This window comes from Neoarius graeffei, chromosome 27, assembly GCF_027579695.1.
Source record: "Neoarius graeffei isolate fNeoGra1 chromosome 27, fNeoGra1.pri, whole genome shotgun sequence".
Lineage (NCBI taxonomy): Eukaryota > Metazoa > Chordata > Actinopteri > Siluriformes > Ariidae > Neoarius > Neoarius graeffei.
The window spans coordinates 34,649,165-34,669,680 of NC_083595.1; the positions used below are offsets into that span (position 1 = coordinate 34,649,165).

The 20,516-nt window shown below is 39.5% G+C and overlaps 1 protein-coding gene across 1 annotated transcript; it reads left to right on the plus strand.

Annotated features, from left to right (window-relative positions):
• The first annotated feature begins 543 nt into the window (after nt 1–543).
• Nucleotides 544–20,224, plus strand: mfge8a (milk fat globule EGF and factor V/VIII domain containing a). Its single transcript, XM_060911846.1, has 10 exons — nt 544–646; nt 1,474–1,599; nt 1,712–1,843; nt 7,865–7,978; nt 9,635–9,816; nt 9,941–10,096; nt 10,192–10,336; nt 10,879–11,081; nt 17,923–18,078; nt 19,447–20,224. Exons 1-10 carry the CDS (start codon nt 568–570, stop codon nt 19,588–19,590), a joined length of 1,437 nt encoding a protein of 478 aa, XP_060767829.1. The 5' UTR covers nt 544–567; the 3' UTR covers nt 19,591–20,224.
• Nucleotides 20,225–20,516: the final 292 nt, after the last annotated feature.

Sequence of the window (20,516 nt, forward strand, 5' to 3'; positions counted from 1 at the left end):
TCAGCCCTGCAATGACCTGGTGACTTGTCCAGGGTGTACCCTGCCTTTCGCCCATAGTCAGCTGGGATAGGCTCCAGCGACCCTGAACAGGATAAGCAGCTACAGATCATGGGTGGATGATTACATGTAGGATATAAAATCACCACATTGGACAGTAAAGTGATAACACTATACCACTAACTATGTTTCACAGATTTCTTCAGTTTTTATTCTAGGCTCCAGATTTATTGTCCACAGATTTTTTTTCTTGAATCCATGAAGTTCATACTGTAGATTTCTCTCTTTACTGAAGTCTATAGATTTATTCTGTACTCTAGTCAATAGATTCTTTATTTTGTTCCAGAGGTGTACTCATTACTTAAACCCATAAATTTGTTCTTTAGTCCCATCTTTTTTCTTTTCTGCTTCGGTCCACAGATTTAATCCCAACTCCAGCTCACAGATTTAATCCCAACTCCAGTCCACAGAGTTAATCCTGACTCCAGTCCATAAATTTGCTCCACTCCTCTTGGCAAAATAAACCCTAGAGAGACGTCAGTGGAAAGAAACTGTCAGGGCTGAAACAATATGAGGCTGAGAAGTGTCCATCGCTCTTCTAGTTTTATCCTTGCAAGTTTCATTATTTGCTGTATTTGGAGTGTAAATGGTAAGTCATCAGCTAATTAATACCAGTTCTTGATTGTTTTATGAAATGTAATTTGTGCTCTAGTTTTTTCTTCTGTGTTTTGCTGAATATTCTATTATTGGATCATCAGACCATGAGTTGGCTATATTCTTTCAATTGATTTAATGTGTTTACTTTTAATCTTCTTTCTCATATGATAGTCCTTAAAATTGGACATGGGTGGTAATGGGATTAACCCTAACTATATTTGTAATTATATAACAGTTGCTATTGTTACATGTGATTGTTTGTAATTATATTTCAGTTGCCATTGTGTGTTGTCATTTTATTTTATTTGTGTTGATGCTGTGTAAATTGCCTTGCACATCCTATATCTTTCTTGTACTGCAAGCTTATTTATATAGCTCATAAAGTAATACACCTATCCTTCCTACAAACTTCCTAACATTTGTTGTGTAACTTGTTTGTCTGTTATAGGCATGAAATTAATCTTGACGTTTTCTCATATTCTCTAAAACAGCCTATTGAAAGTTGCCATCGCTATCCACTTCCTTGCTTTTTTTTTTCAGTATTAAAGCATGAATTTTAAATAATAATTAATATCTGTGGTTTATGTCAGTGTTTGCAGATACATCAGCCCCATTGGAAATGCTGCTCACACTTCGGACCCCTTTTGTACCGTCCTGCTCTAATTGAGCAGCTTGAAAAACGTTCCCCTCCTGTTCGCTTTTTATTCTCCCACAAAACTTAGCATTCAGGACCAGTCAGTCCTTTCCCAAAAACATGTCAAAAGAGTATTCAGTTCCTGCTCCAACTCCAAAATGAGTTAAATCCTTGTGTCCTTGTAGGAGACTACTGTGAGGTGAACTTGTGCCATAATGGTGGGACATGTGTGACTGGCGTAGGAGAGGAACCTTTTGTCTGTATCTGTGCTGAAGGATTTGCAGGACGCACCTGTACTGCTAAAGAAAATGGTAACAGTCACATCATATCTATGTTATGACTAAATCACTATTTTAAACGAAAGTAGCAGCATTTAGATGAAATATGCAAGTTTTCGATATGTCCACAAATGTGTCCTGTCAGGTCCATGCAGCCCTAACCCATGCAAAAATGATGGCGAGTGTGAGGTGATTGCAAACTCCAGACGAGGAGATGTTTTTAATGGTTATGTTTGCAAATGCCAGTCTGGATTTGAGGGCGTCAACTGCCAAATAAGTGAGTATACCATCTTATTATAACGAACAGGTGTACTGACCATGATGACAGTGGCACTCGTCTTGTAATTCACAATTTGCTTTGCGTTTGCCAAGTCAACTTAAGCCAAATTTAAATGGATTTATACTTTACATAGTATGTCAAGACACATGTACGTTGAAATGCTTGTTGCTCAGGTAAAATGATAACACAACACTATATGGCACAGAACACACACAAAAGCAATAACTAACTGACACCTAACCCTTGTACTAACTCTCGGATTTGTCTGGTATGGTACAGTATGTTTAGTCAGGAAACATGGCTTACTGTAATTAAGGAGGCCATATTACAGACTTAATTAAATGCCATTTCCAGTTCTTTAGCCAACATATTGTATCGCAGCTCTGACACTTTTTTCCAAGCTGCCCACAACAAGAGCATTTCTATTCCACTGAAGTCAGCATAGTATTTATTCCAGTTTGTGATGTTCAGTGGCCCATCTGGAGCTATAATCATTGTAACACAGACACACCCAGGATGTAGAACGTAAATTTGTGTTTAGAAAGCACCGAGACTAAGGGGAGTTTTAAATAAAGGGCTTTGTCATGATTTTCCAGTCCAGGCTTGTCTTGCTCTGATTTATGCTCTCTAAATGAATCTCTTAAACATAGATTCAGATATATCATAGACACTTCTGCAGAAAGTAAAGCACAAAACTTTGGAAATAAGCCCTCCGTCTGTTGTGTGTACTCAGACAACAAAACGTCTGGAATTTAATTAAAGCAAGACCGTCAGGCATTCAGATTTTTTAAAAAAATATTTATTGTAATTGCACTGTGCATAGAGTGTATTCTATAAGTGTGTGTTTCATTTTTTCTAAAGTGTAGCAAGCAATGTAAATGGTTGTGTTTAGACATTATTAAAATGATTACTAATTTTGATTTTTAATATTATTTGTTACACTGGTGTAACGGAGCATTCATTGTATTAAATACTACCCATATTTTTATGTCTTGTGCCGCGCCCACTGTTGGCAATGACAGAGCCTTAGACTTACACAGGACAGCTGCTGTAGCTTCAGTGTAATTAGTCAAGCTGTAATCAACTCTTAAGAGGTTTTATAGTAGCACACCCCAGTCTGGGCTTTTGGCCATCCAGAAGGTTCCAGAACTTTTTGTTTAAATATAATGGAGGGATTTAGTGAGTTCCAGGAAAACTATGAAAACATCCAAGAAAATCTTCTGAAGTATTTAATCTAAATCATACTTGTGATGTCCCATAGTCTCCAGCATAGACGGTTTTAGCTCTTCTTCAGAAACACCTCTGACCCGGATTAAGTGTTTGTATGGTTTTGCGCATGTGGGAAGGTGATCTGGGCTTGAGGCTGAGCTGTTTTCAGGTCCCATCAATCCTCTTAGGAGTTTTTAGAATAGAACTGTTGGTGCTGATGAGACGCATGAAGGTAGATTAGGATCTTTTAGTGTTTTATTTTGGACTGCAGATTCTTAAGCCTATGATAAATACAGCCTGTCTTCTTGAGGATAGAATGGGCCTTTTTAATTTTTTTTTTCCTTCTTACGCCGGTAGTTCCAGAGCATATCGGTTCTTAGTGGTGATTACTGGAAATTACAGAAAAACAACCAAAGTGGGAGGAACTAAAGAAGAAGAAGCCTTTATTTATCACATGCACACTCAAACACAGTGTAATTCATCCTCTGCATTTAACCCATCTGAAGCAGTGAACACACACGTGCACACACACCCAGAGCAGTGGGCAGCCATACTACTACAGCGCCCGGGGAGCAGTTCGGGGTTAGGTACCTTGCTCAAGGGCACTTCAGCCCAGGGCCGCCCCATGTTAACCTAACCGCATGTCTTTGGACTGTGGGGGAAACCGGAGCACCTGAAGGAAACCCACGCAGACATGGGGAGAACATGCAAACTCCACACAGAAAGGCCTCACGTCGGCCACTGGGCTCGAACCCAGAACCTTCTTGCTGTGAGGCGACAGTGCTAACTACTACAGTACATACTGTAACATCTTAGATTGTGTTAAAACTAATGTGTTTATATTTAATATTTAATTTAAGGACTTGCATCACTGACCTTAAGCAATGGCTGCATAAGAACTGCCTTAAACTTAATGCTAGCAAAACGGAGGTTCTATTAGTAGGTACCAAAAGACAGGTTCTGAACTTCTCCAGTTTTACTATTGATGTTGATGGTGTGTCTATTAGTCCCTCCCAAGTTATAAAAAACCTTGGAGTTCTCTTTTACTTCACCCTTACGTTTGAACCCCATCTTAAACTAATTACTAAGAATGCTTTCTTTCACCTCCGCAATATTGGATGTCTCCGCCCCTTTTCTCTTGGAAACTCATGCCAAAATGTTGCCCAATGCGTTTATTTTTTCTCGTCTTGACTACTGCAATTCTCTCTTTTATTGTCTCCCTGCCACATTGCTCAATCGCCTGCAGTACATCCAAAATTCAGCAGCAAGAGTCCTCACACTCACCAAGCGCACTGCTCACATCACTCCTGTTTTACAGCAACTGCATTGGTTGCCAATTATTTCTCGGATCAAATACAAAATCTTGCTTTTAACCTATAAAGCTCTTCATGGTTTCGCCCCTTCCTATCTCTGTGAGCTAATTCGTGTGTGCTGTCCCTCCCGCTCCCTCAGATCTTCTGTCTGTGGACTTTTGACTGTTCCATGTTTTAAACTGGCATCTATGGGTGGCAGATCATTCAGTATTGCTGCTCCTAAACTTTGGAACTTGTTACCACAATCGCTTCATGACTGTTCCACTCTCTCTTCCTTCAAAGCTAATTTGAAAACTTTTCTCTTTACCTCACACTATTCTTCCTAGTGTGGCTTTTTTTTTTTGGTAACTCCTGTGTAAAGCGTCCTTGGGTTTGTGAAAGGCGCTATATAAATTGAAATTATTATTATTATTAATCAAGGTTCTAGAGGGGACTGTATTTTGGCTACTTGAAAAATACAGAATAACGAAAGAATTCCTGTTTTGTGGTCTGAGGTACAGTATATGCCCGTATTGCTGGAAGTTTACAAGGTTTTCTGGAGTTCCATGAAAACCTGGTGAAGTTCTCATCTCATTATCTCTAGCCGCTTTATCCTGTTCTACAGGGTCGCAGGCAAGCTGGAGCCTATCCCAGCTGACTATGGGTGAAAGGCGGGGTACACCCTGGACAAGTCGCCAGGTCATCACAGGGCTGACACATAGACACAGACAACCATTCACACTCACATTCACACCTACGGTCAATTTAGAGTCACCAGTTAACCTAACCTGCATGTCTTTGGACTGTGGGGGAAACCGGAGCACCCGGAGGAAACCCACGCGGACACGGGGAGAACATGCAAACTCCACACAGAAAGGCCCTTGCCGGCCACGGAGCTCGAACCCGGACCTTCTTGCTGTGAGGCGACAGCGCTAACCACTACCCTGGTGAAGTTATATTTTAAATTGATATGTAAAGTTATAAAGGAGATGGGTCTATAATACGTGTGTCATATGGAGTGATAAAAGGAATTACACAAATAAACCAAGCACTGTCTTAAGATCAAAGGGAGATTCTGTTGACTGTTGTTTTATTTTTTTTATAATATATCTTATAAATTGCACTCTAAATATAGGTATATTTATTCATATTATTCAGCATAATAAACAAGAAAGCAATAAAGCATTGTCTCCCAGATTACATAGATTTGTTTTTTATTTGAGCAGCTAAAGTGCTAGTCTTACGAAAATGACATCACCCCTGGAAATTATACCTTATAAAACTAGACATGTTAAATAGTTTATTGTCTAAATAAACTTGTATTATCTTAATACAAGACTGGGAACATGTTCTACTGAGTTGGTAAAGTTTGGCTCTTTGAGTCCGCCATTACATAAATGCGTTCCTGGTAAGTTACTGTTAATTCAAAGGAAGTGATGTCATTATGTGCAGTGCTTGAGTGTTCGCGGCATTTATGGCTTCGTCCGCTTTGCAAAACGTAGCACATTTTTAATGATTTTTTTTTTATTCCAAACCAAAATTAAAACCAAAGCATGTCTCCTAAGAGGTGTGTCATTCAAGGCTGTTCAAGTGTAGCTGATTAAAAAAAGCAGAATTTTGATCCATTATAGCCCAAAGTCGACAGGACACTTACAGAATGAATAGGTTCGATTTGTACGGACAAAGAGAGGTAATTTCAAGCTGACAGGATGGTTTGGTGTCTGCTCCATACATTTTTGAAAAAGATAAATTTGTGAGGCAAATTCACATAGAAGGATTTGAGCAACGTCTGGTACGCGGAGCAGTTCCTGCGATCTGGAAACAAAAGTCAGAAGCGCCGTCCCAAAGAGCTCACCACCGCACAGTAAGCGTCGAGCTTGTATTTAGCCTGTTGCTTGAATGAATTAGTTGTCCTTAGTCAGATCAATAACGTTCTAAGGTAGTTTCTATGTGGCCAAATATAATATTTCGATAAACAACAGACAAATACTGATCTAAAAACAAACCTAAACATGCTTACTCTGAGTCACTTCTTCGTCCCTGTTGTCGTAAAGTTGTGTAGAGAGCTTTACAAAAGAAGGCAGTTGCACATATGACGTCACACATGCAGCCAATAAATCGCTGCGATCTAATGGCAGACAAGCTTTTAGTGATTTCTGGAACAGAATTCAGATGCAAAAAATTTCTTTTTTGAACCAATTTTTTATTTATTGGTGAACTTTACAACCTATTTGAGCATATCGCACACAGAAAACCCAGGATTTTATGATGTCATTTTTGTAAGACTAGCACTTTAAGGACCTCTGATCAGCTCTTAAATAGCGTAAAGATTTTTGGATAATTTTAAATAAATCTGTCTGAAAGCACAAGAATACTTTGACATTTATTTAACAAACTTCACCAACAAGGACAGTTATATAAAATAATTATAAAAAGTAATTAAAATGGCAAAACAATTTAATTTAGAGCTTTTCTGAACCCCTCGTTTTCTCCTAATTTGCTGCTTTGTGTGTGTGTGTGTGTGTGTGTGTGTGCCTGCCTCTCTGTGGGTACATGTAAGAACATCTCCTTCCCTGCAGCTCAGTGACCTCATAAAGTCTCTTTCTGTTTGTGAGGGAAAAAATATAGCGCTCTAAACTTTATGCATAATAAAGTAGATACATGTAAACATGCTAGGATGGAGGCAAGAATAATCTTTTATGTCTTTCGTCATGGAAACTTCACTTCTTGGACATGACAAAATTAGGATTCTCCATCAACAACCCCTGATCGCGTAAAATATACCAGAAGGCTGTTTTGTCCATGTAGGGATCTCGGTATCGTAGCTTTTTTTTTTTCTAATAGTTTAGCCTTACTTTGGGCCAAATGAAGCACTTTACTAGGTTTTATCTGGTATCTCTACTCCAGTCGTGCTTTCTGCAGATGTTACATTGCCTGTAATTGCTCCTGGTTTTATCTGAGGTCATGACCCTGCACTGTGCATTCCCAGACTTTCCTCTGTTTGTCATCACATTCCTACAATGGTGCCTGTTTGGAAACAGCCATTAAGTAAAAGAGCACATTTTATAAAGTGTAAAGAGAAAAGATTTGCGAGCCCATATTATCATTACATTCAGGACACTGGTGAATGTTTGCCTTCTGTAAACATCCAGCTCTCCAGCTCATTGTAAGCATTCTGGATGTTTCGTGTACAGTAGAGATTGTCCATCTCACACAGCAAGACACTATCCCAGGAGATCATCAGACTTGTTTACAGGAAGATGAAAAAAAGCACAGTGTCTGCATTGTACTGCTTTCACTCATGACTTACTTGCCACTTACCGTATATAGTCACACACACAGCAGACCTGATTAAATGACCCTAGGGAGAAGTTTAGAAGTGGGTGACTCCGAGAATGCACGATCACGAATTTTCACAACTCCTGCAGTGATTTTGCATGATCAAAACCTTGGCCTTACAAAATACTGCCTTACAAACTACTTTTAAATGAACTAAGATAACTTACAATGTTTACAGATGTGAACGACTGTGATAACCAGCCTTGTAAGAATGGAGGCGTATGTCGTGACCTGAACGGAGACTACACATGCCAGTGTCCTTCTCCCTATGCAGGGAAGGAATGCCAGCTAAGTAAGTATAGTACTGATCAGTATTTGAAAAATGACAATCGTGGTTGTACCATCCGCTGCATTTTCCCTATATGTTTATCCTGTATTTTATTAGGGGTAAGACACTGGTCCCACAACACCAATAACTATAACTACACCTATGCCTGAATTTAGTTCCATTCTGGAGCAGTCACACCACGACTATAATCCTGACTGTAATATCGCCTGGTCCTGCCACTCGGGTAAATAAATAAATGCAACTTAGGAACAGTCATGGAAGTTCTTACCAAGTAGCAGCACATTATTTTGGGTCATACTGTACAGCTTGGACTTCAAAACAACCTACTCTGGTGGTTGACTGCAATACAGATAGGTCACGGACTATGCAAACGTCTCATCTCATTATCTCTAGCCGCTTTATCCTGTTCTACAGGGTCGCAGGCAAGCTGGAGCCTATCCCAGCTGACTACGGGTGAAAGGCGGGGTACACCCTGGACAAGTTGCCAGGTCATCACAGGGCTGACACATAGACACAGACAACCATTCGCACTCACATTCACACCTACGGTCAATTTAGAGTCACCAGTTAACCTAACCTGCATGTCTTTGGGGGAAGCCGGAGCACCCGGAGGAAACCCACATGGACACGGGGAGAACATGCAAACTCCGCACAGAAAGGCCCTCGTCGGCCACGGGGCTCGAACCTGGACCTTCTTGCTGTGAGGCAACAGCGCTAACCACTACACCACCGTGCCGCCCGCTATGCAAACATAATAAAGGATATTAAATATGGTGTGGTTACGGATTTTAATACGGATGCTAATAATTTACGGATTGGTCACGGACGTGTCAGTATATTCCAGATTGGTTACCGATTTCATACCAATGATGCATCACGGATAAAAAATAAAGAAGTCTAAAACAAATGTTTAGACTGCCAAAGTTTATAATTAAAATATCTTGCCTGCATTTGTATGTTTACTTTATTAATTTACTACTGATATTTCATGGGAAATCACATATCCATGAATAAAAGATCTATACTTTTTTCCATTATATTTTTAATTTTCTGTGAATCCATATTCCGTGACTTCATGATGCAACAAGGATGTGCAAAGATGCACGTGCTCAGATAACGTCACATGTAAACAGTTACCTGATTGGTCAGATTTTTTATCGGATCAGGTCCAGGCCTGGGAAAATTGCTCCAGAAGCAATCTCACTGATCTCGATAAACCCAGGCCTGGGCTATAGGTATCGTTATCGGTCTGGTGTGACCACCAGCCATATAAACTGCAGGGGAATGATTTATTTATAGTCATAGTTATAGTCATCGGTATTGTGAGACCAGGCCTTAACAAGATTCACTTGAATAATTTGGCAGCTAAAAGAAAATATCAGAATGTTGGATGAGCTATAATGTCACAAAATGCCTTAAACATGCTACTAGAACATTTCTTGCGTGGTGGTTCTTGGTAGATAACACCCAACACTATAAACAGTAGTTGTTGTGAATAATAATAATAATAATAATAATAATATTATTATTATTATTATTTCTAAATGGGCCAGAGTATATAGTTATACAGCATTTTTTTAAAACTATACATCACTCAAAGCTTTATACTAGATGCCACAGTATAGATATGGAGCTAATCTGTCTCCATTCCTGTGGCAGGCTGTATCTCATTGCTAGGAATGGAGGAAGGGGGAATTGTCGCATCCCAGATTTCTGCCTCCTCGGTGCACTTTGGCATTCTGGGATTGCAGCGCTGGGGACCTGAGCTCGCCCGCCTCAACAACCAGGGTCTCGTCAACGCTTGGAGTTCAGACCCCCATGACAAGAACCCTTGGCTTGAGGTTGTTAGAAATATCATTGAGACAATCTGCGGTCTTGCGTTATTATTTGTTCTGTTTGTGTCGATCCAAAAACTTAATGCATTTTTGATCGGATTTGTTTTCTTAATGCTGACTGGTCTTTCAGATCGATCTGCAGAAGAAGATGCGTCTCACTGGCATCATCACACAGGGAGCCAGTCGCTTGGGCACAGCTGAGTTTATCAAGGCTTTCAAGGTGGCATTCAGCTATGATGACAAAATATACATGATGTATCGAGCTCCTGGCCAGAGGAGAGACAAGGTGAGCAGTACAGATAATGCATTACTCTTTCTTTCTCTTTTTCCGTGATTTAGTTTGGTATTTACTGTACGTACACCTCTTTTGCATTCCTACAGGTGTTTCTTGGGAACACTGATAATGACGGCACCAAGACGAACCTGTTTGACCCCCCGATTGTAACTCAGTACATTCGCCTCATCCCTGTGGTGTGCCACAAAGCATGCACACTGCGCCTGGAGCTGGTTGGCTGTGAACTCAACTGTAATTCAAATTAGTGACTAAACAATCATGGTTTCTTTGAGAAGAATTATAGCAGTATATGCCAGTCACTTTTAATAGCGTCTCGAATTTTACAAGACAGTTTAACTGTGAGGGTTTTTTTTTTTTAATATATGCATAGCATCATAATCATGTTATATCCTCATAAAAATGTTAGAAATGCCTGATACAAAAGTCTGAACTAAAAACTGACTTGTTTAATAGATTAAGTGACTGTTTGTAATGCCATATCTAAGTATGGTGGGTTTTTTTTCTACTTTGTTTCATTTATTATTTATTATTGCATGTATTTATTTTATTATCTTTCAGTGTTTCTTTTTATTTCATACCCTATATTCAGTCCTTTCTTACTTTATTCATACTATTTTTCTATTCCCATATTTATCTTTATTCATTAGTTCTTACTCCCAGGCTGCAGCTGAAATTGATCTCTCCCTTTCATGTGCTGTTTCATTCGTCTGTTATTCTTCGCATTTGCCAGCATATCTATCATTGTCCCTCCTCTCCCATCTATCTGTTTGTAGTCGACTCCAATGCTGTAGGCTGCACAGAGTCCTTGGGTATGAAGTCTCGTCTTATCTCAGACAACCAGCTGTCAGCTTCCAGTGCTTACCGCACCTGGGGCATAGATGCATTTACATGGCTTCCGCACTATGCTCGCCTGGACAAGCAGGGCAAAACCAATGCCTGGTCCCCAGCCAACAACAACCGCTCTGAGTGGCTTCAGGTGACTTGTGCTTCTTTTAATTATTTAAGTTCACATTAAAATGACAAAACAAAACAATTGTATTGCAAATTTAATTGCCTAAAGCGGCTAGAGATAATGAGATGAGTTATTTATTTTATCATACATTGCTTGATTAACCTGTTCAACTCAACAAGGTCAAGACTTACAGTACTGTGCAAAAGTCTTAAACCCCCTATTTTTTTTCATACAAACTTTGTTCTAGATTTCTATTTTATGACTTCTACATTATCAAGTCAGTCCAAAAACATTTTAGAGTTCCAAACGTTCATTTTCCAGCACAAAATTAAATGTTACAGGAAAAAAAAATTGTATCTGAGCAGCATATGACATAAGAGACCACTTTTCAGATTAAAAAAGAAAACATAATGGAGGCTACTGGATTTTGGTGCAAAATGAAGAGGTGAGTGTGACAGTCAAAGTGTCCAGAAGAACCAGAAGAACTGTGGCTGGTTCTGTAAGATGCTAAGTAAAACCTACAGCTCATTTCCTTATAAAACTGCACTCGGTGTACCTGAGACGACTATTTTATTTATTTATTTATTTTTAAAGCAAAGGGTCGTCTCACATCAAATATTGACTTTGTTTCATTTATAATGGCTTACTGCTACTGTTTATAGTATTTTTTTTTTTTTATGTTGAAACACTTCATTTCATTATTGTTAAGCCATTTTTGGCCTACAGCATTTCTTTACATGTGCCTAAGAATTTTACAGAGTACTGTACATTCATTACTCTCTTTAACTACACACTTTCCTATTAGTTCCATTGTAGTTACTTGAATATTTCATAGGACTTACCTCCGACAAGGAGGTTATGTTTTCGGTAGCGTTGGTTTGTTTGTTTGTTTGTTTTTTTGTTTGTCTGTTAGCAACATTACGGAAAAAGTAATGAACGGATTGCTCTGAAATTTTTTCCAGAGGTGTGACTGGGCACAAGTAACAATCCATTAAATTTTGGCGGTGATCCTGATCACCTTCTGGATCCCGAATTTTTTTTAAGGATTAATTTTTTCCCCATTGAAATGAATGGGCGCACGACGCAAAAAACAGATTTTTCCTTCTGTAGGCCAAACTGTAAGGTGTAAGTAAAGTCATGAAACTTGGTACACTGATAGAGGAGTGGACCCTGATTGATTTCATCAAGTTTCATGTTGGTACGTCTCATGCTCTAGCGCCACCAACTGATCACAGTCTTACATGCGTTCATGCACGTAACTTTTGATCCGTATGTCCGATTTTCATAAGCCTGGTGCCATTGGAATCCTTGGAGCTAGACGATTCCAACGCACCCTGTGACGTCATTCTCCACCTAATTAGATTTTCCGCCATTTTGAATTTTGTCCAACGTGAAGGTAGAGTGACCCTGGCTGCATGTTTTGTCCGATCATCACGAAACTTGGCACACATAATCTCCAGTCCATGCCTAATGAATGATTTGTTTCGCTCTCATACGTTAAAGCATTCGCCCGTGGCAGCCAATCAAAATCGATGGCAAAGCCACGAAACAGGAAGTGAGCTCATATCATGGAAACACTTTGATGTATCAAGACCATATTTAGTGGCATGACTTTGGACACCATCGGAACTACCCTCATCAAATATGGTGTTATTTGGCCACTAGGGGGCGTCACAATTCGCAAAAACATATTTTGGCTCATATCTCAGAAACGCTTTGACATATCAAGACCATATTTGTTGAGATGACTTTCGGCACTAGTTCATGTATCCTCATCAAATTTGGTGTCATTTGGCCACTAGGGGGCGCCACAATGAGCAAAAATGTGTTTTGGGTCATATCTCTTTACGGATTTACAACCCCGATTCCAAAAAAGTTGGGACAAAGTACAAATTGTAAATAAAAATGGAATGCAATAATTTACAAATCTCAAAAACTGATATTGTATTCACAGTAGAACATAGAAAACATATCAAATGTCGAAAGTGAGACATTTTGAAATTTCATGCCAAATATTGGTTCATTTGAAATTTCATGACAGCAACACATCTCAAAAAAGTTGGGACAGGGGCAATAAGAGGCTGGAAAAGTTAAAGGTACAAAAAAGGAACAGCTGGAGGACCAAATTGCAACTCATTAGGTCAATTGGCAATAGGTCATTAACATGACTGGGTATAAAAAGAGCATCTTGGAGTGGCAGCGGCTCTCAGAAGTAAAGATGGGAAGAGGATCACCAATCCCCCTAATTCTGCACCAACAAATAGTGGAGCAATATCAGAAAGGAGTTCGACAGTGTAAAATTGCAAAGAGTTTGAACATATCATCATCTACAGTGCATAATATCATCAAAAGATTCAGAGAATCTGGAAGAATCTGTGCGTAAGGGTCAAGGCTGGAAAACCATACTGGGTGCCCGTGATCTTCGGGCCCTTAGACGGCACTGCATCACATACAGGCATGCTTCTGTATTGGAAATCACAAAATGGGCTCAGGAATATTTCCAGAGAACATTATCTGTGAACACAATTCACCGTGCCATCCGCCATTGCCAGCTAAAACTCCATAGTTCAAAGAAGAAGCCACATCTAAACATGATCCAGAAGCGCAGACGTCTTCTCTGGGCCAAGGCTCATTTAAAATGGACTGTGGCAAAGTGGAAAACTGTTCTGTGGTCAGATGAATCAAAATTTGAAGTTCTTTATGGAAATCAGGGACGCCGTGTCATTCGGACTACAGAGGCGAAGGACGACCCAAGTTGTTATCAGCGCTCAGTTCAGAAGCCTGCATCTCTGATGGTATGGGGTTGCATTAGTGCGTGTGGCATGGGCAGCTTACACATCTGGAAAGACACCATCAATGCTGAAAGGTATATCCAGGTTCTAGAGCAACATATGCTCCCATCCAGACGACGTCTCTCTCAGGGAAGACCCTGCATTTTCCAACATGACAATGCCAAACCACATACTGCATCAATTACAGCATCATGGCTGCGTAGAAGAAGGGTCCGGGTACTGAACTGGCCAGGCTGCAGTCCAGATCTTTCACCCATAGAAAACATTTGGCGCATCATAAAACGGAAGATACGACAAAAAAGACCTAAAACAGTTGAGCAACTGGAATCCTACATTAGACAAGAATGGGTTAACATTCCTATCCCTAAACTTGAGCAACTTGTCTCCTCAGTCCCCAGACGTTTACAGACTGTTGTAAAGAGAAAAGGGGATGTCTCACAGTGGTAAACATGGCCTTGTCCCAACTTTTTTGAGATGTGGTGTTGTCATGAAATTTAAAATCACCTAATTTTTCTCTTTACATTTTCTCAGTTTAAACATTTGATATGTCATCTATGTTCTATTCTGAATAAAATATGGAATTTTGAAACTTCCACATCATTGCATTCCGTTTTTATTTACAATTTGTACTTTGTCCCAACTTTTTTGGAATCGGGGTTGTAGAATTACATCCACATTTTCATGTTAGTGATGCTCTGGGATGTCCCTGTAAAGAACCTTGCCAGCCTGTCGTCTCCGTATGAGAATCTGCCTTGTGTCTTGGCCAAACTTTCGTGTGTTGACACAAAACTTGTCGTGTGGGTGTGCGGTTGCCTCTCTTGCCGGGTCGCCATGGCGGCGCACCTGAGCAAGCACACTTTCGCATCTCATCTCATTATCTCTAGCCGCTTTATCCTTCTACAGGGTCGCAGGCAAGCTGGAGCCTATCCCAGCTGACTACGGGCGAAAGGCGGGGTACACCCTGGACAAGTCGCCAGGTCATCACAGGGCTGACACATAGACACAGACAACCATTCACACTCACACCTACGGTCAATTTAGAGTCACCAGTTAACCTAACCTGCATGTCTTTGGACTGTGGGGGAAACCGGAGCACCCGGAGGAAACCCACGCGGACACGGGGAGAACATGCAAACTCCGCACAGAAAAGCCCTTGTTGGCCACGGGGCTCGAACCCGGACCTTCTTGCTGTGAGGCGACAGCGCTAACCACTACACCACTGTGCCGCCCACACTTTCGCATTTTCTCCGGAAATGCATTCTAGTTATTATTATTATTACCTCCGCCAAGGAGGTTATGTTTTCGGTAGCATTGGTTTGTTTGTTTGGTTGGTTGGTTGGTTGGTTGGTTGGTTGGTTTGTTTGTTGGTTGGTTTGTCTGTTAGCAACGTTACGGAAAAAGTAATGAACGGATTGCTCTGAAATTTTTTCCAGAGGTGTGACTGGGCACAAGTAACAATCCATTAAATTTTGGTGGTGATCCGGATCACCTTCTGGATCCCGGATTTTTTTTAAAGGATTCTTGGCGGAGGTCTGCGCTCTCCGAGTGCTTTTCTAGTTACAGAATAACATGCTTTAAGATGAATGAGTGAATGAATGAATGATTAGCCGAGGCTTTAAGGGTTAAAATAGCTGCACAAAATATATGCCAATTACTGGCACCATTTGAAAACAAATATTTTTGGAGTTAAAAAAATAACATTTGTAAATTTTGCACCCATGATAACTCTTCTTCTTCGTTCGGCTGCTCCCAATAGTGGTCACCACAGCAGATCATTATGATCCGCATATTTGATTTGGCATAGGTTTTTACACCGGATACCCTTCCTGACGCAACCCTCCCCGGCACGCTGGCTTGTACATCCCCAATGGCTGGGTATTTTTACCTCATCTGCATGTTTTTGAACTGTGGGGGAAACCCATGCAGATACGGGCAGAATATGCAAACTCTACATAGGAAGGTCCCTGTCATCTGTGAGGTTCAAACCAGGAACCTTCTTGCTGTGAGGTGACAGTGCTAGCCACTACACCACCGTGAAGCCCCACACCCATGATAACATGAAAGTCATTTTTGTTTTGTGCTTTTGCCCCATTACATACTGTATATATTTATGAAATGGTCCCTTCTAAAGCTCAGATACAGGGCAGAGATCATAATGAAGGCGCTCTGAGTTTCACATGTTCTCCACATGTCTGTGCACGTTTCATGACCAGGAATGAATGTGTGAACTACATATTCTGACTTGTCAAGACAGAAATTATTTACTAATAAGATAGGTTGACTAGATAATGTATATTCATTGACCGAATTAATAATATACAGTGTTTGGCATATATTTTAAAAAACTAAGTTATTCCATGAAATCGAGTCGTACATGAGCCTCGTCAGCTATAAGCCATGTACGACGAGATTGAATGGAATAACTGTTTTATTCGATCCACATTCACTGGATTTTGAGAAACGGAGCATTTTTATTTTTTGCAAATTCGATAAATAAAAACTTTATATAAAGCATCCGACAAAATCATTTCCACTTGGAATGTAAACCAACTGGCGAAATGACATAATTTATGAAAAATGCTATAATAATAATAATAATAATCTCATCTCATTATCTCTAGCCGCTTTATCCTTCTACAGGGTCGCAGGCAAGCTGGAGCCTATCCCAGCTGACTATGGGCGAAAGGCGGGGTACACCCTGGACAAGTCGCCAGGTCAGCACAGGGCTGACACATAGACACAGACAACCATTCACACTCACATTCACACCTACGGTCAATTTAGAGTCACCAGTTAACCTAACCTGCATGTCTTTGGACTGTGGGGGAAACCGGAGCACCCGGAGGAAACCCACGCGGACACGGGGAGAACATGCAAACTCCACACAGAAAGGCCCTCGGCGGCCACGGGGCTCGAACCCAGGACCTTCTTGCTGTGAGGCGACAGCGCTAACCACTACACCACCGTGCCGCCCTAATAATAATAATAATAATAATAATAATAATAATAATAATAATAATTCTTGAAAAATAAAAAAGATGTTCTTTCCATCAAATACTCTCATTTCATATTTTGTTGTTTTTTGTATTTTGGGGGGTTTCGTTTTCACGTAGAGCTTTTATTTCATCCTCGGTTGGTTCAGCAACCCACTCCGCCATTTTGTTTTTCTCTACTCATGGTATATGAGCTGATAGCCTAGTTGTAGAGTAGCCAATCAGAGGGCATGATTGCTCATATCCAGTGAATACGGATAGAATAAAAGTAGTTATGTAATGCCTACATTGCCTAAGCCTAACCATGTTGTTTTTAACATACATTTTAGCCTTAGCTACTAAAATACACGTTTGCTTTCTCTGCTGCACTGTCTAGTTCTGTTGTCACTTTTGCAAAGCTTTTAGAACTTCATTCATTCATTCATTCATTCATTCATTCATTCATCTTCAGTCTTCATCTTGTTATCCTGGTCCAGGTCATGATGGATCATGGTGGAGTCTATCCCAGGAGCACTGGGCATAAGCAGGAATAAACCTTGGATGGAATGCAGTCCATCGCAGGGCACCTTTAACACAATTGTTTACACACTCATTCACACCTAAGGGCAGTGTCGCATAGTTAGTCCACCTACATGCATGTTTTTAGAGATGACAGGAAACACAAGCTCAGGATCTAACACAGGACTCTGGAGCTGTAAGATGAAAACCGTACCTACTGCGTCAGCATGCTGCCCTTCAAAATATACAGTAGATATTTTTCATAAAAATAAATATTATTATCAAATATTTTTCATTACTGCAGATACATATACAACTCATATGCTGTATTGCAACAGCTGTATGCTAATTAGGTTCATTTGCTTATCCATTATTTGTAGGTTTTTAGTTCAATTGTTTGCTTTAAAATCTGTGAAAAGTGCATTTCTTAGTAAATCTGCCCCATAAGGGTGAGAATTCTTATTGCCTAAAGTATATTAGTGCAGTAATTGTATAATTCCTTTTACACTGAGCTTTATTTACAGAGATTATACCATGGGTCCACTGCTATTTATCAAGGTTTTCATGTTCTATCTTCATTAGCTGGACTTGGAGAAACCGAAAAGGATCACAGGCATCATCACTCAGGGAGCGAAAGACTTCGGCGTTGTGCAGTTTGTGTCTGCCTTTAAGATTGCATACAGTAATGATGGTCAGTCATGGAGCATTGTAAAAGATGCAACCAACAGAACAGATAAGGTTAGTGAATGTTCTCCTTTTTTTGTTGCTTCTTATACCACAGCAACTGTTGAATTGTAAAGAGAAACATTTATGGAAGGAGATCTGGGTGTTAGCACTTTTGTAAGTCTTGGTAAAATGACAAAACAAATGAGACAGAAAAAGAGAGGCTGCTGATGAAATGACTGTTTATAGCTGCTAAAGCCTTAGTGATAACATGAACTATGTAGTCTTGTGGATGGTCTATACTTACAACATTTAACGTAACTCTAAAAGCTTAAAAATAGGATGTGTCATTTATTTAAAAATTGCACTCACTGACAAATTGCTTTGCTATAAGAGGAATGAAACGCTTCAGGACATGTTGTTATTGGAAAGCAATCAGCTTCCTGTTGTTGATTTATATTCCTATAACACCACATCCCAGGGTGTTTAATTCTTTACATGTTCTAGTATCAATGAAATATTGGAGATATATCTTAGGAATAATGCTTAATCTCCATTTTGGACCTGCATGGGTGTGGTTAGGTTACTGAGTTCAAGTTTTTGCTATGTTTAAGGGATGCCAGTGGTTTCTTCTATTGTATATGTGTCCTCGATTTGCTATTTTGCTCTAGTTTGGACATTTATGGTCAGTCTCTTTCTGAAAATCCTCTCCACATTGGTTACTTTGTGGCTCTAAGGAAAAGTTTATGCATTATTGTTCCTGTTGCTGCTCTCTACGCATTATTATTCTATCCACATTCACTGGATATGAGCAATCGCGCACTCTGATTGGCTACTCTGCTACTAGGCTATCAGCTTATATACCGTGAGTAAAGAAAAACAAAATGGCGGAGCGTTTTGCTGAACCAACCGAGGATGAAATAAAAACTCTACTCGAAAACCAAACCCCCCAAAAATACAAAAAAAGCAACAAAATATGGAATAAAAGTATTTGATGGTAAGAATGTTTTTTTTTTTTCCCCAAGAATTATTATTACAGCATTTTTCCACAAATTGCTACTGTCATTTCACCGGTTTGTTTACATTCTAAGCAGAAATTATTTTGTCGGACGTTTTTTATAAAGTTTTTATTTATCAAATTTGCAAAAAAATAGAAATAAAAATGCTCTGTTATTCAAAATCCAGTCACTGTGGATAGAATAAAACATTTATTCCACTCAATCTCGTCGTACATGGCTTATAGCCGACTCGGTACTATGCGCCTCATCGGCTATCGGCTCATGCACGACTTGATTTTGTGGAATAACTGTTAAACATCACTCATTTCATGCTTCTCATCCTCCAGAGAATAGTTTGATGATCACAAATCTATACATACAACCATATTTCTTACAAAACAGGACCTTTCAACATAGACTCACTAAAATTTCTTTTCTGCTTCAGATTTTCCAAGGCAACCTTGACAACAATACACGCAAAAAGAACTTGTTTGAGCCACCTTTCTTTGCCCGATTTGTGCGTTTCCTGCCTTGGGAGTGGCATGAACGCATCACATTAAGGATGGAGCTGCTGGGCTGTGATGCTTAGAAATCATGAAGAGAATCATGGCCTGTTTTACCCAGCACTTGATTATCTTCTCCGTAGATATAAGCAATCACTGTGTGTTAATGGTTTGGGTAAGAACATAGAATAAATTGTACTGACTGGATTGTTTGGCTGATTTAGAATGATAAAATCTTGTAATTTGTCTTGGTATCTGTTGCTAATATGACTAGATTAATACTTGCACTTTTTGTGAATTTTATATTGTACGATTCTGAAGTTTTGGTGATATGAATGCATTTTTATCATACATGAATGCATTAACCAGTCCCCCAAGCATGCATTCTGGTCCCCGGCAATCAGCCTGATGTCCATGTTACCTTTTTGCTTATGATTTTGGACAAAGACTATGTGTAGTCAGGGATTGTGCAATAAATGAATAGAAAGCATAAATACTAAAACAGAAAAAGGAATACTCTCTCCAGAAATTGAGGCAAATCGATATGAATATAATTTAATTTGTTGGTAAATATGAAAGTGTCCCAATACTACATTTTTACTGATATGATTCTGCATGCATTTTAAGAACAATTCCTGATTTCTAATCCACATTTTGCTTTGTATATACCGTATTTACAGTTTCAACAACCAAATTCATACAGAAGTGTCGAAAGTTGATTTTTTTTTTGTACTTTTTATAAAATACACTGTCATTAACGGTCACTCTTAATAAATGGTTTAAGGATTGTTGCTTCTTTTTGTATGATTTATATTAAGCACTTTCACAATTAAGCAATAAATATCAAAACCCAGGTGTTACATAATATAAAGTGAGTTACTCCAGCTTATTGCATTACTAAATCCCTAATTATAGTGCTTCAGTGTCAGAAATGGAATGTTACCTTTTTCAGACTTGCAAAAATCCCATTTCTTTGTTTGCATCACCTCTTAGAAATGATGTCATACTACAG